General features: G+C 40.7%; 2 protein-coding genes across 3 annotated transcripts; one reads left to right on the forward strand and one right to left on the reverse strand.

Moving 5' to 3' along the window:
* Window positions 1-735: 735 nt before the first annotated feature.
* LOC143483070 (vitamin K-dependent protein C-like) lies at window positions 736-5923 on the reverse strand. The gene is made up of 8 exons (XM_076981770.1): window positions 5851-5923; window positions 4762-4919; window positions 4643-4667; window positions 4443-4553; window positions 3778-3912; window positions 3505-3626; window positions 2835-2952; window positions 736-2579 (listed from the first exon to the last, which is right to left on the reverse strand). Exons 1-8 carry the CDS (start codon window positions 5921-5923, stop codon window positions 2029-2031), a joined length of 1293 nt encoding a protein of 430 aa, XP_076837885.1. The 3' UTR covers window positions 736-2028.
* A 2043-nt stretch (window positions 5924-7966) lies between these two features.
* Window positions 7967-11543, forward strand: LOC143483092 (uncharacterized). Of its 2 annotated transcripts, XM_076981817.1 has the most exons (6): window positions 7967-8208; window positions 8518-8848; window positions 8961-9041; window positions 9204-9284; window positions 9373-10128; window positions 11428-11543. In XM_076981817.1, the coding sequence occupies exons 1-6, from the start codon at window positions 8185-8187 to the stop codon at window positions 11484-11486; spliced, it is 1332 nt and encodes a 443-aa protein (XP_076837932.1). In that variant the 5' UTR covers window positions 7967-8184; the 3' UTR covers window positions 11487-11543. The 2 variants fall into 2 exon arrangements, with proteins under 2 accessions (XP_076837932.1, XP_076837931.1); XM_076981816.1 differs by lacking the exon at window positions 11428-11543 and having other exon boundaries at window positions 7968-8208; window positions 9373-11427.
* The last annotated feature ends 272 nt before the right edge of the window (window positions 11544-11815 follow it).

Here is an 11815-nt window from a genome sequence, read left to right on the forward strand (position 1 = left end):
GCCCCCTACTGGCCGCCTCCGTCCACAGCGGCTGTTGTTGTTGTTTGGTAACGTCATGTGCGTCCCTCAGGTGGGCGGAGCCCGTGATCCGTCTCACCTGAGGGTCGTTTGTTTGTCTATATATGTCTTGTCTTTGTACCAGTTGACCGCTGGTCATTATATCCTTAATTTGGAGATATTGCACAGGTTTTTGGTTTGCACACTTTCTATTAAACCATCCTTTTTCCCTGAGACTTGGCGTGATCGCTTCCTTTTAGTTGCTCACCCCTGCCCGTCACAGTTTAAGTACACGTCAGCTGATTAAAATGAATTTACATGGAGAAACTACACTGCCAAATTAGACACAAATGTAATGTTATCAGCAATATATCTATAATCACTAATTCATATTTTTAAAATGAAATTGGTGAGATGTTTTGTAATATTTTTGCTTGCATAACGTTTTTTGCTTTTTTGCTGTGCCATTGCTATACAGAAAAACAGACTACTTATGTTACTACAGTTTTCTTAGTCAAATGTCTTTGAACTTCTTCATGCTGTTTACCGTGCTCAAGATACCATGCATGCAGTATGATAAACATGTCTGAAGAAACCAGTAGAACCAGTAATCTGTACTCTAATCTGTACTCACATTTTTATGTGAAAGTGGGGAAAACCAGGAATGCCATAAATGCTTTCAAGTTATACATTTTATGCTTGTATCATTCCTTGCCATAAAATACCATAAAACGAGTGCATGTTTTATTTGATAATGCATTATTAGTACATTTAAACATACAATTTCTAATGTAACACCCTCAGCCTACGTCTGGCTTCCCATAGACTACATTTCCCATGAGTGGAATCGGTGGTGCAGTTGTCAGTGACTATGATACCAATCTAGTTAAGGAACTGGCTTGCAAAGATGACCATAAGACACTGCGTGAGATTATTTCCATGCCTATCAATTTTCACCACCGTGACCATCTTCTTCATGAAAGAAAACCAGTATTAGCAACATCCCAAGCCCCACCAACCACAAACAGTGGAAGGTTGAGGAGATGCAAGTTGATGACATGTTCTTCAGTGCCACATGAAGACAACACAGACATCATCTGGTACAGTATGAATTCACACCGGCATGCTGGGTTTCTTTTAGGGGTGGGAATCGTTTACTATCTCACAATTCGATTCGATTCCGTTTTGGGGGTCCACAATTAGATTCAAAATCGATTTTCGATTCAAAACGATTTTTCGATTCAGTTTATAAAATCTGCATGATCTACTACAGTCTGCTTTGCAAGACAGAATGACAAATACAGAAAATAAAGTGTCTCACATTTAATTAACAAAAATAAAGTGCTTTGGTAAAATAAAATGCTTTTTGTTGTGTTACCACAATTCTTGAGCTTCATTTTGCAAGCCTTGCACACGAGCTACATTGTGTCAAGTTCCGTCTTCCCCGGCATTCGATAAAAACCAAAATGAACCCATATTTTTGCCTTAAATGAAGACGGGACAGGTTGAATATCTCTTTCCTCCATTTGTTTTAAAACTTTTCCGTGCATGTGTGTGTCCCAGAAACTGCTGCGTAAAGTCTGGCGTAATTTTGTAATTACGTAACGCTAGATTTCACCACAACTTAAGAGTCGATTTTGGGACATTTAAAATCGATTCTGAATCGTAGTAAATGAGAATCGATTTTCTATATATGAATCGATTTTTTGGCCCTGCCTCTAGTTTCTTTGTATACCAAGGTGGTGAGTACACTTACCTCTCCATTTATCTCCACTTGCTATGTAATAGTTTAGGTTTTGGATCACCGTGAGGGACAGGAGATGCAGATGAACACTGAATAAAGTAGTATTTATTCAATGTCCCTAAAGGAGGTGAGTTTCCGCAACTGACAAAGCCAAAATATTAAATATACTGAAGCAAAAAGAGCTAGTAAGCTTACCTGTACTTACGACAGGTACTATGTATCTTACGATAATTATCTTATGATAATTCTTCATGATTTACTTTGGTTTGAAAATGGCATTTTTTGTCTCAAGGAGCTGACACTATGCTCTCTATCCACTCCAGATAATTGGAGACTTTGGTGTAGACGCCCAGTTTGTCTGCTCGGCCGCAATTTTCCCCCCATGACACGAGGCCAATGAGGAACCACGTGTTGTGGTACCGGGTCATCATCGGGCCCCCGCTGTCACCATAACACGCGTCCTTCATCCCTTTCAGCGTCCCGGCGCACAGCACGTTGTGCGTGATGTTGTTAGTCATGTGGCGGGCGCACTCGGTGGGGTCCACCAGGGGGATGGTGATGTAGTTGAGGGCGGAGCTGTAGCGGTTGATCGTCTCGCTTTCCCGCCCCCAGCCCGTTACCACGGTTTGGGTTCCGTTGAGGTGCAGCACGCGTTCCGCCAGGCTCCGGCTCGGTAGACACGCGGGCAGGATGTAAGTGGTGTATTTCACTGGATACTTCAGGTGAAGGAGGGCGATGTCATTGTCTGCAGTAGCGGGGTTGTAATTTGGGTGGCCGATGGCGTCTGTGACGGCAACGGTCTCCTCAGTTCCTTCGTGTTTAAAAAGTGAATAGTCACCTACATGGATGGAAAACAGCCATGAGCAATCTTAACAATGTCACACATGTAGCTCTGTAGCTCTGAACTTCACAGATGACCATACTTATTAGTACGTAAAAATAGTATGTCTTTGTAATTTGCTGCCAGTGGAAGGAATGTCTGCCTGATTGAAAAGCTATACTGCTTCTGAGTTAAAAGCCCCTCTTCCTGATTTAAACGTTACACTGCTCCTGATTTAAAACCACTCCTGTTTTAGAGAAAAACAAGCCAAACCTAGTCGGACACTGAAGCGCAGGCTTCCTTCAAGACAGTGAGCGGCAGTGAGAACCCATCGTTCATCAATCAAGACGCCGCTACAGTGAAATGCGCCTCTGTAATTCAGTATAAGAGCCTAGAAAGGGTGAGAGATTGAGAAATGGTCACATAAAAAGGTTTAACAAACAAATAATTGGTCTAAAACAGTTTTATTCCAGGCAGGACTTTGTAAGACATAATAATATCTTTATTATATCTCCTGTCTGTCAAGTTTTGTTTTCCTATTCCATGTGCTTCTTTTTATACTTTCTAGTCGTTGCCACCTTGTCATCTGTAACCCCACCCCTTGTAATCTAACTCAGGTGTTCCTTGTCTGTTTAGTATCTTGTATTTAATTATATGTGTGATTCAGATGCCTGTATTTTGGTAAACAAGTATGTTAAGATGTCTGACCCTGTGATCCGCGTTGGTTGCACCTGTCTTTCAGGACAACCCTTCTTTTTAACCCATGTTTAACGGATGATGACTCTGGATTTGCCCTAATTAAATTTCGTTCTTCTTAACATTCGTGTCCACCTCCCATTCGCTCCACAAACGCAGCATTACAGTACACTGCATTTCCATTCTGTGTTGATTTATGTAAATTACTCTTTTACTCTTGTTCTGGCTTTCCATGTAAAAGACACACCTGCCATGGGCTCTCTCCCTTTCGGCCAACTTCACCGCCGATTAGCCATGGTTGTAGGCCTTGGAGGGGCTTGATGCTGAAGGACGACTTGGCAGTCAAAATCTGTCCACATGACTGAACACCTGAAAAGCAGGGACGAGTACAGGCCATGTTTTATCACTGCAAAACTGAGGAGCACACACTTGCCAACATTAAGTTGAAGATTTTGTATATGCATCCAGTGCCTTTGAGTTTATATCAAACAGGAGGAGGAGAAAATGGCCATGTCCTCACTCTTGGGCAGGCATTCTCTGGAGTTCTCCTGAAGTTGGTAACCTTGGATACAGGTGCAGTAGCGTTGGTCATTCCTCTCGTAGCAGTCGTGATGACAATCTCCGTTGTTCAAAGAGCAGTTGGACGCTGTAGTATCTGAAGACCAAGCCCCACATGACTGCCAGAAATTGTACCATCTTTCCAGCACTAACCCTCAGCACTTGCCAAAATTTTCACCAACTGTTATATTCAATGTATTTAAAAACATTAAATTGTGTTGAAAATGAATTTAAATAGCATTTAGTTCAGAATAACATCTCATCTGGAACAGAAACATTAATGGACACTGTCATTTTGGGTGGATTCAGGTTTCAATTTTGAGAAAAATGAAAACTTACATACTCCCATTAATCACAACAGTTACATCAAACATAAAAGTGAATCCTAATTTTCATTTGCAGTTAAAATTAATGTGTTGAACAGGATTCTAAAATAAGCAGGATGGACACCCAAGCACCCAGATTGAGAAATACTAAAATAAAAAGCCATTTCCAAAAAGCCATACGGTTTGTGTTCAGTTTGAGAGAAGTAGCATAATGTTTTACATATGTAGCTCCAGTTTAGGTTTTCTTGTGTATGACTCTATCTTATGCTTTAGTGTACTGAGTACTGTAACGAGAGCTCACTTAGGTGACAGTATTTTCCTTCAAACCCAGGGTTGCAGAGACAAAAATATGACTGGTGCTGGTCCACACAAATCCCATTCTTGCAGGCGTTTGGGATGCACTGGTTGCCATCTAACACATAATGAATACTATTAATAGTGCAAGGTACTCCACAAAGTAACTTGTATGACACAGGGAAGAAGACACTCAAATACACTCACCTGCATACACTGTCCAGAACTCTAACTGCAAGAGAAGACATTTAGCTATTGGATCTGGCAGTTGAGAAAACATTCTGATGTAGCAAAAGTGTAAGAATTGTTAAGATCAAGAGACCAACCGTGGCCTCTCGGGTCTGAAAGATCTCCCTGGCCTCCTCAAAGTCACATCGCTCCTCCATACACTCTCGCTCTTTGGAAGGAAGCTTGAATTCTTCTAGGAAGCCATGAGCCCTTCTGGAGCGCAAGAGCATATGTGCTTTTGGGCTGCTGTAGAAGACTAATGCACAAAACAAGAACAATAACATGTATCTCATGGGCTGAGATACATACAGATGTGATGGCTTATCTGTGAATGTTTGATTGTTTTTCTCACTAAGATTTTGTAAGGTGGCCCTGAAAGCCCACCATGCTGCAAAAGAAAAATACGCTACAAATATGCAAAGCAAATTAATCAAAATCACAACGTGTATGCTACATGTAGTCATGTAGTTGGCGCATTGGGAGTTGGCAACCCTGTATTTTGTATAATCGCTTTGAGACATAGTGCATTACTTAGCTTAGTGATAAAATCACTTACTTTTCACTTGCTTATATCACAGGTAAGCTAAATGCTCTTTAAATGTAGCTAGCTAGCTATGTATTTAGATATAAATCCTTAAAAAACCTGATAAAAAATCCCATTTAACACAACTTAGTTTCTATATAAATAGCTAGCTAGGAGACTCAATAAAGCTCTTTAGATGTAGCTAGCTAGCTACATTTAAAGATATTTACTACTTAAAGTCCCGTTTAATGTATTGAGAATTTATAACACAACAAATCGAATCTCACATAAAATTTAATTCATTGCACTTTAGATTTTACTTTCATGAATTATGTTGTGTCAATACTTTCAACATGTATATTTAAAAACATAAGAAGAGGAACATTGAAAAAATACAGTGTAATTCACTGAAGCACAGTAAACTGATGTAAATAACATTTAACATTTATTTTCAACAGGGATGCAGTAATTCTGGACATGCAATCTTCGAAAGCTTCAACCACTTGCATGTCTTGGGTTGATTCAAAACAAACAGATCAATGCTTTTTGAATCCCCAAGTATCTATCTGCTAAATAACACATTTATTCATTAAAACCTTTACTATCATGTTGATTTTCTTTGTGTTAAGGTGTATACTAAGGTAGATTTTCTATACGTTCATACCTGACATACTAAGCGCTGTAGTAGCCCAGAGAAGAATCAGCACAGAAAAGCACTGGAAGGCTTTCCCTGCCATAGCCACATACACTGCAGACACAACAAGGCCCATATAAGCCCCCATTATATTATTGTACATACATTATTGTAATAATCCAAAACCCACGGCATGCGCCGATCTGTGACAGAATTGCGGTGAGATCGATAGGATCCCACAATGGATTTTTCTGGCTTTGCATTTAGGTTTTAGCACTGTTCAATTTAACAACGTGAAGGCAACCATGTCTTACCAGATAACAGCTGTCACCAATGCAGTCTGGTTCTGCCTCAGATGAGAACTGTATGATGAGACATATGTATCAGAAATACTCGAGTGCCTTGGAGTTTAGCACTCTTTTCTTTGTCCCGTATCTGCAGTGGACAACAAAACCTGAATAACTGAAGGAAGGTTACTTCAACAAACTGCTATACACATGGGCGTTACTGAAGTAAGAAGCATTTGAGTCGAAGGAAAGCTGTGTAGATGTGAGAGATAAAAAGGTCTAGAAAAAGACAATTTTACTTACTTGTTGAAAAATAAAGAAAGATCAGGGGAAAGATGGATGTGGTGTTTAAATTGTGTTAATGACTGACTAATATCTGTTTACTGGTAGTTCACAGTCTGTTTCTTCCTCTGACATCCGGTCAACCCAAATTTAGTTACAGCCCAAATTAATCACTTACAGTTTATAGTGTCAAACATTTGATATCAAACAAATCATATCAAACATTTGATTGCATTTTCAATTTTTTTTTTTAGCAGATGAAGAAGAAAAACATAATAAAGATTCAGTTCGTATCATCCAATTTGTACGTCAGAGACTATTTGTGTCACGGTACAGAGGACTCCTGCCAGCTGCTCACGTCAGCAGTGGCAGTATTTCATGTTGTCTTGTTGTTGTGACGTTGTGTTCGTCCCTCAGGTGGGCGTGACCCATTAGGGAACCCGACACCCGAAGGTCATTTGTCTATATATCTCTAGTCTTTGTACCAGTTGACTGCTGGTTATCGTATCCTTCATTTGGATTTGTCACGGGCTTTAAGGTCATGGTCATAACAGAAATATTAAATGACATAAGAAGCAGTAATCCAGACCCACATATGACATGACATTGTTATGCAGGGCATGTGATCATAGATTTTCTTCCCCTTACTACTGCATGAGTAAGAAAAACTTTCCAAAGAGATTCCCAGGACATGCCAACCAAGGACACTTTTTGTGCCTACAAGTGTGGAAATGGGGACGAATTTCAGGAATAGTTTTTTATCTTTTATCATGTTCTTTGTTCCCAGCCTTGTTTGCCGATTAGGGTTTCCCATTAGTCATTGTGAGTGTGAATGAATAGAGAGGACTTATGTTCCATGGTCAACCGGAGGGAAAGTGAGGTGTGGTCACCCCAGGAGACTGTCTGTCCTAACTGGCCCGGCAAAATGCTCCTGAAACATCACTCAAGAGCCTGAGCTCTTTCTGCAAGATACTTTCATACATGCTTCTTCCAAATTCTGCTAATGTACTGGATTCATCACAGAGCCTGGTGGCAGAAATATGATACAGGCTGGCAGAAGCTACATGAGAAGAAAGCATTTGTTTTCTGTAATTGTAATGATTTAACAGTGAGAACTGGTTCATGAGAAATAAATTAATTTAAATCAAACTGGTTCATTAAATTAAATTCATGGGATGACAACTCCATTGTAGATTATTAGGAATTTTCAGTTTGACAAAACAAGAAAAGAAAACAAACTGATGTTTCCTAATAATCTACAATGGAGTTGTCATCCCATGAATTTTATTTAATGGACCAGTTTGATTTAAATTCATTTATTTCTCATGAAAGCACTAATCATTATTAAAAAATATATCATTTAATAAATAACTGAAATAAGTATAATGAGCTTATTTGTAAACTCTCTTCAAGATGAAATTGAGGTCATCAACACTTGAATTTTACAACAGCATTCGTCTCAAAGAGATCAGTTTGCAGTTATCTTTGCATCAACCCCCCCTCCCTGAAACCAAAGCATTACGCAGGGAACGGTGGGGACCACGGGAGACCTTTCCCTGAGCAACCATTATTTTAGTCATCATTGGGCAGAGCCCCATGTCAAACGCCAGCCAGCTCTTGGACGTAGAAGCCCTACTTATTTTGTGTTTGGTACAACAGGATATCGCATCTTGTCCAGCACCTGTTTTGTCTACCTCCAACAGGGAGAGAGTCAGGTTGCGAAAGGGGGGCGAAGCTTATAAATGGATCAGCTCACTGGTCATGCTTTTATCCTTGCTAGCAGTTCATTTTGACCATGGCTCGAGATGCCTTTCAAATTGTAAGTATTCCTTTGATCCTATTAGTGAGCAACTTTGGCGTGCTTAATTAAGAAACATCCAAAGTGATATATTAGATGTAAAAATATATTATAAAAAAAGCCACAAACTGTTAACTGCCCTTTTAAATTTATGTTTAATGCAGGTATATTTGCAGCTTAATTAGGAAAACATACAATGAATAATCTGTTAATATTGTACATTAAACAATTAACATTTTGACGTTTTTGTTGCCGTCAAAACCGCAGATCTTAACTTTCCCTCAAGATCTTTCCACTCTGCTCACATTTATTCGAGTTCTTTTCTCCCAGATGCTGAGGACATTTGTGGGCTTCCTTGCTGTCTTGGTCCTCTCATCAGGGATGTTCACTGGAAACGGGGGTGGAGGCGTCTTTTCTCGAGACCCTACCTCTCCAGATAACGTGTTCCCTAATATCTCTGGCGATTATCCACGAAATCCTGATCCCTCTCAGCAAACCCGAATGTTTGGTGGAAACCAGCAAGACATGATGTATTGCAAGATGGTCCTGGATGCACCGGTGCCACCGATGGCCGATGAGGTGCCCTGGTTCTGCACCTGCACCCTTTGTAATGCAGACAGCACTGGGCCAAAGGGTGACAGGGGTGACAGAGGCCTACCAGGTTACGGCTCGATGCATGCGATCCTTTGTTGAAGCCATTTCTGCGTCCTCCAAGTTCTATCTGGCACGACACTGACTCTCTGGTGTGCTTTGCCTTTGATGTCTCACACCAGGTCTGCCTGGCAGTCCAGGAAGTAGAGGCCTCACAGGTTCCCAAGGTCAACCAGGTTTTACAGGTCCTCCAGGGGTGAAAGGTAAATTCTGCTATTTTACTCCTATTTCAGAAACCCATAGACAGTCCTTCACTATGGAGGAGATACTGTGAGATTATTATTATATTTTTTTTGTGAAAATATCGTGGTAAATACAGAGCTGGCCAGATATGTTTTTCTTTCTTCTACTCTAATTTCTTAAAGGCCTCAAAGGTGACGAAGGCACAAAAGGAGAGCAAGGTCCAGTGGGTTTCACTGGAAAGAAGGGAGAACGTGGGGTCAAGGGTCAGTATGCCTCCAATAAGCAGCGCATTTACTACAGTATGGCACACAAGTGGATGCTTTCAGTGCTTGGCTGAACCTTGTGCTCCAGGTGATAAAGGGGACGTTGGCACGGACGGACGGCCTGGGGACCAGGGGCCTGCTGGAGAACCCGGGGAGTGTTCCACATCATGTGATTATATCCATGGAGCCCCAGGAGACAATGGTCTGCCAGGAATGGCTGGACCAAGAGGCTTGCCGGGGTCTACAGGTATTCCCGGTGCGACAGGTCAGAAGGGAGATCAGGGGGAAATTGGTCAACCTGGAGTCCAGGGTATTCCTGGGACAAAAGGGGATCAGGGAGAGCAGGGTGGGTGCAACTGCACTGATGGGGCCAAAGGCACCCCCGGCCAGCAGGGGGCGTCAGGGCCAAAGGGTGAAATGGGCAACACTGGTCCTCAGGGGCCAGTTGGTGTGGGTGGTGTAAAAGGTGACAAAGGAGAACTGGGAATGACAGGTATACCTGGCCCCTGCTCTCCGGCCATCCAATCAGCTTTCTCAGCAAAACTGGCCAACTCTCTACCAGCACCAGATCAGCCTGTTCTCTTCCCTACAGTCATTTACAACATCCAGTTTCACTACAATCCCGTTACAGGTGTGTACAGGGCGCCTGTGAATGCCACGTATGTCTTCAGCTACCACTTGGTAGCTAATCTCAGAACACTCAAAGTGGGGCTTTTCCTCAACTTCATACCTGTGGTGAAGAGCACAGAAGTAGTCAGCTTAGGCACCGTTTCTCAGCAGGTTGTCCTGCATTTAAATATGGGTGACAAAGTTTGGCTCCAGGTCAAAGATCTAAACAACAATGGTATGTATGTAAACTCTGAATTTAATAGTGTTTTCTCAGGTTTCTTGCTTTACCCAGACAGCTGTGATATGCCGATTTCCCGAGATATAGATATCAGTTTGGGTATTCTTAATGGGACATACACCTGGGAATAGCTATGAACACATTCTGGGGTTCATAGCTATATAACTAATATTTTCACATGTATTTCACGCATATAAACTCACACACAATACAACTCTAATTGTACACATTCCAGTACCTCTTAACTTTTGCTATCCTAAGATTCCATGAAACTAGTTTCTTTGTTCTGATTTTTTATTAGTTTGATTCACCTACTTTCATAATTAGCCTCAAATTTCAGTAGGGACTGATATTCTTTTGCAGGACAAGTGAATGGAATATTATTGTTGAATGGTCACAATTTTTTGCAAAGTTGATACTTCCTGTTCAGTACAACTGTTTACATACTTTTCAGCCCTCTGTCTAGTTAAATATTCAGCAGACATCATGATGTTTGCAAAGAAATATTTGTTGTATTCTGGTATGAGGTATTTTAGAGAACACAGGGTCAGTCATTTCTGAAAGAAGATGTTTATACTTGCATTCAAACAAGTGTTTTTGCTCAAACACAGCATGTCTGCTGGCAGAGATATTGTGCAGTGAATCCAGGCAATACCAATGCTTGGAAATTGGGCCTATATGATTACGGGCATGCACAATAATTCAAATTAAGAGTCACCATACGCACCAGAAATTTTCAGCTATTTGCCTTGTATGTTTTACGCAATTAGTAATGCCAATACACCTAAAATATAATCAAATGGGATCAGGATGCCTTTTGGATAATGGCGCCTGATTCTATACAAAATCCTAACCATAAATGTAGCTGCTGATGAAAATGTGACCCCAACTCTGAATCCAAACATTTGTCCATGCTCTGTGGATGGGATTCAGGTCACAGTTAAATCTGTTCCTTTTGTTATCTTCTTTTTTCCTACTTTTCTTTTTTTGTCTGTGTGATTTAGACACAGAGATAAGTAGTTTTTGTGGGATTGAGGAAATAAAAACAAAATCCATTTAGTTATACGTTACTGATTATATGATATGATTATGTGATTACATTTGTAATCAGTAACATGCATAAATTTATCCTACAGAATTCTTTTTTTGATTTTGTTCATTTTAGAACTATACTGTCCTTTTCTTTTCTACTGGTGTTTGAATGTAACTCTACAAATAATGTATTTTTAAATACATTTTGCATACATAATCTTATTAGATGTATTTTGCTTACTTCCAACTCTGCGGTGCTGAAAGTTGTGGCCATGACTTCACTCGTGCCTGCTGGTGACCTCTTCCCCACACTGCTGGCTTAGCCATGGTGGTATGGTGGAAAAGGTGGACTTTTGGCAGGGAGTCCAAACTCAGTAGATACTGGGAGACACACCAAAAAGGATGAAGATGAGACCGTCTAAATGAGCAAAGATACAATAACCAGAGACCAAAATAGGTTCGTGCACATAGAACTTGGCTCAGAAATTATTGATATGCAAAATGAGACGTCACAATTGTGGATCGGTAGGAAGCAGTATTTATTCACTGGGGATCTTGAACAGACTGTGGGATATTGGGGAGTGTAATTCCTGGCAAAAGTGCAGAACTTTGAATGAGTTTAGAAAGTATTTTGGAAAGACTTGCTGAGTGC

Source organism: Brachyhypopomus gauderio, chromosome 19, assembly GCF_052324685.1.
Source record: "Brachyhypopomus gauderio isolate BG-103 chromosome 19, BGAUD_0.2, whole genome shotgun sequence".
In the NCBI taxonomy this organism is placed as follows: domain Eukaryota; kingdom Metazoa; phylum Chordata; class Actinopteri; order Gymnotiformes; family Hypopomidae; genus Brachyhypopomus; species Brachyhypopomus gauderio.

Bases quoted from the DNA above. Each gene is read 5' to 3' on its own strand.
- LOC143483070 (XM_076981770.1), bottom strand. From the start codon at position 5,923: ATGGCAGGGAAAGCCTTCCAGTGCTTTTCTGTGCTGATTCTTCTCTGG. The intron at 4,668-4,761 runs GTTGGTCTCTTG...CTTCTCTTGCAG, and splicing joins TTCAGACCCGAGAGGCCACG to TTAGAGTTCTGGACAGTGTA. The intron at 3,627-3,777 runs GTGAGGACATGG...CCTGCTTTTCAG, and splicing joins CAGAGAATGCCTGCCCAAGA to GTGTTCAGTCATGTGGACAG.
- LOC143483092 (XM_076981816.1), top strand. From the start codon at position 8,185: ATGGCTCGAGATGCCTTTCAAATT. The intron at 9,042-9,203 runs GTAAATTCTGCT...AATTTCTTAAAG, and splicing joins AGGTCCTCCAGGGGTGAAAG to GCCTCAAAGGTGACGAAGGC. The intron at 9,285-9,372 runs GTCAGTATGCCT...CTTGTGCTCCAG, and splicing joins GGGAGAACGTGGGGTCAAGG to GTGATAAAGGGGACGTTGGC.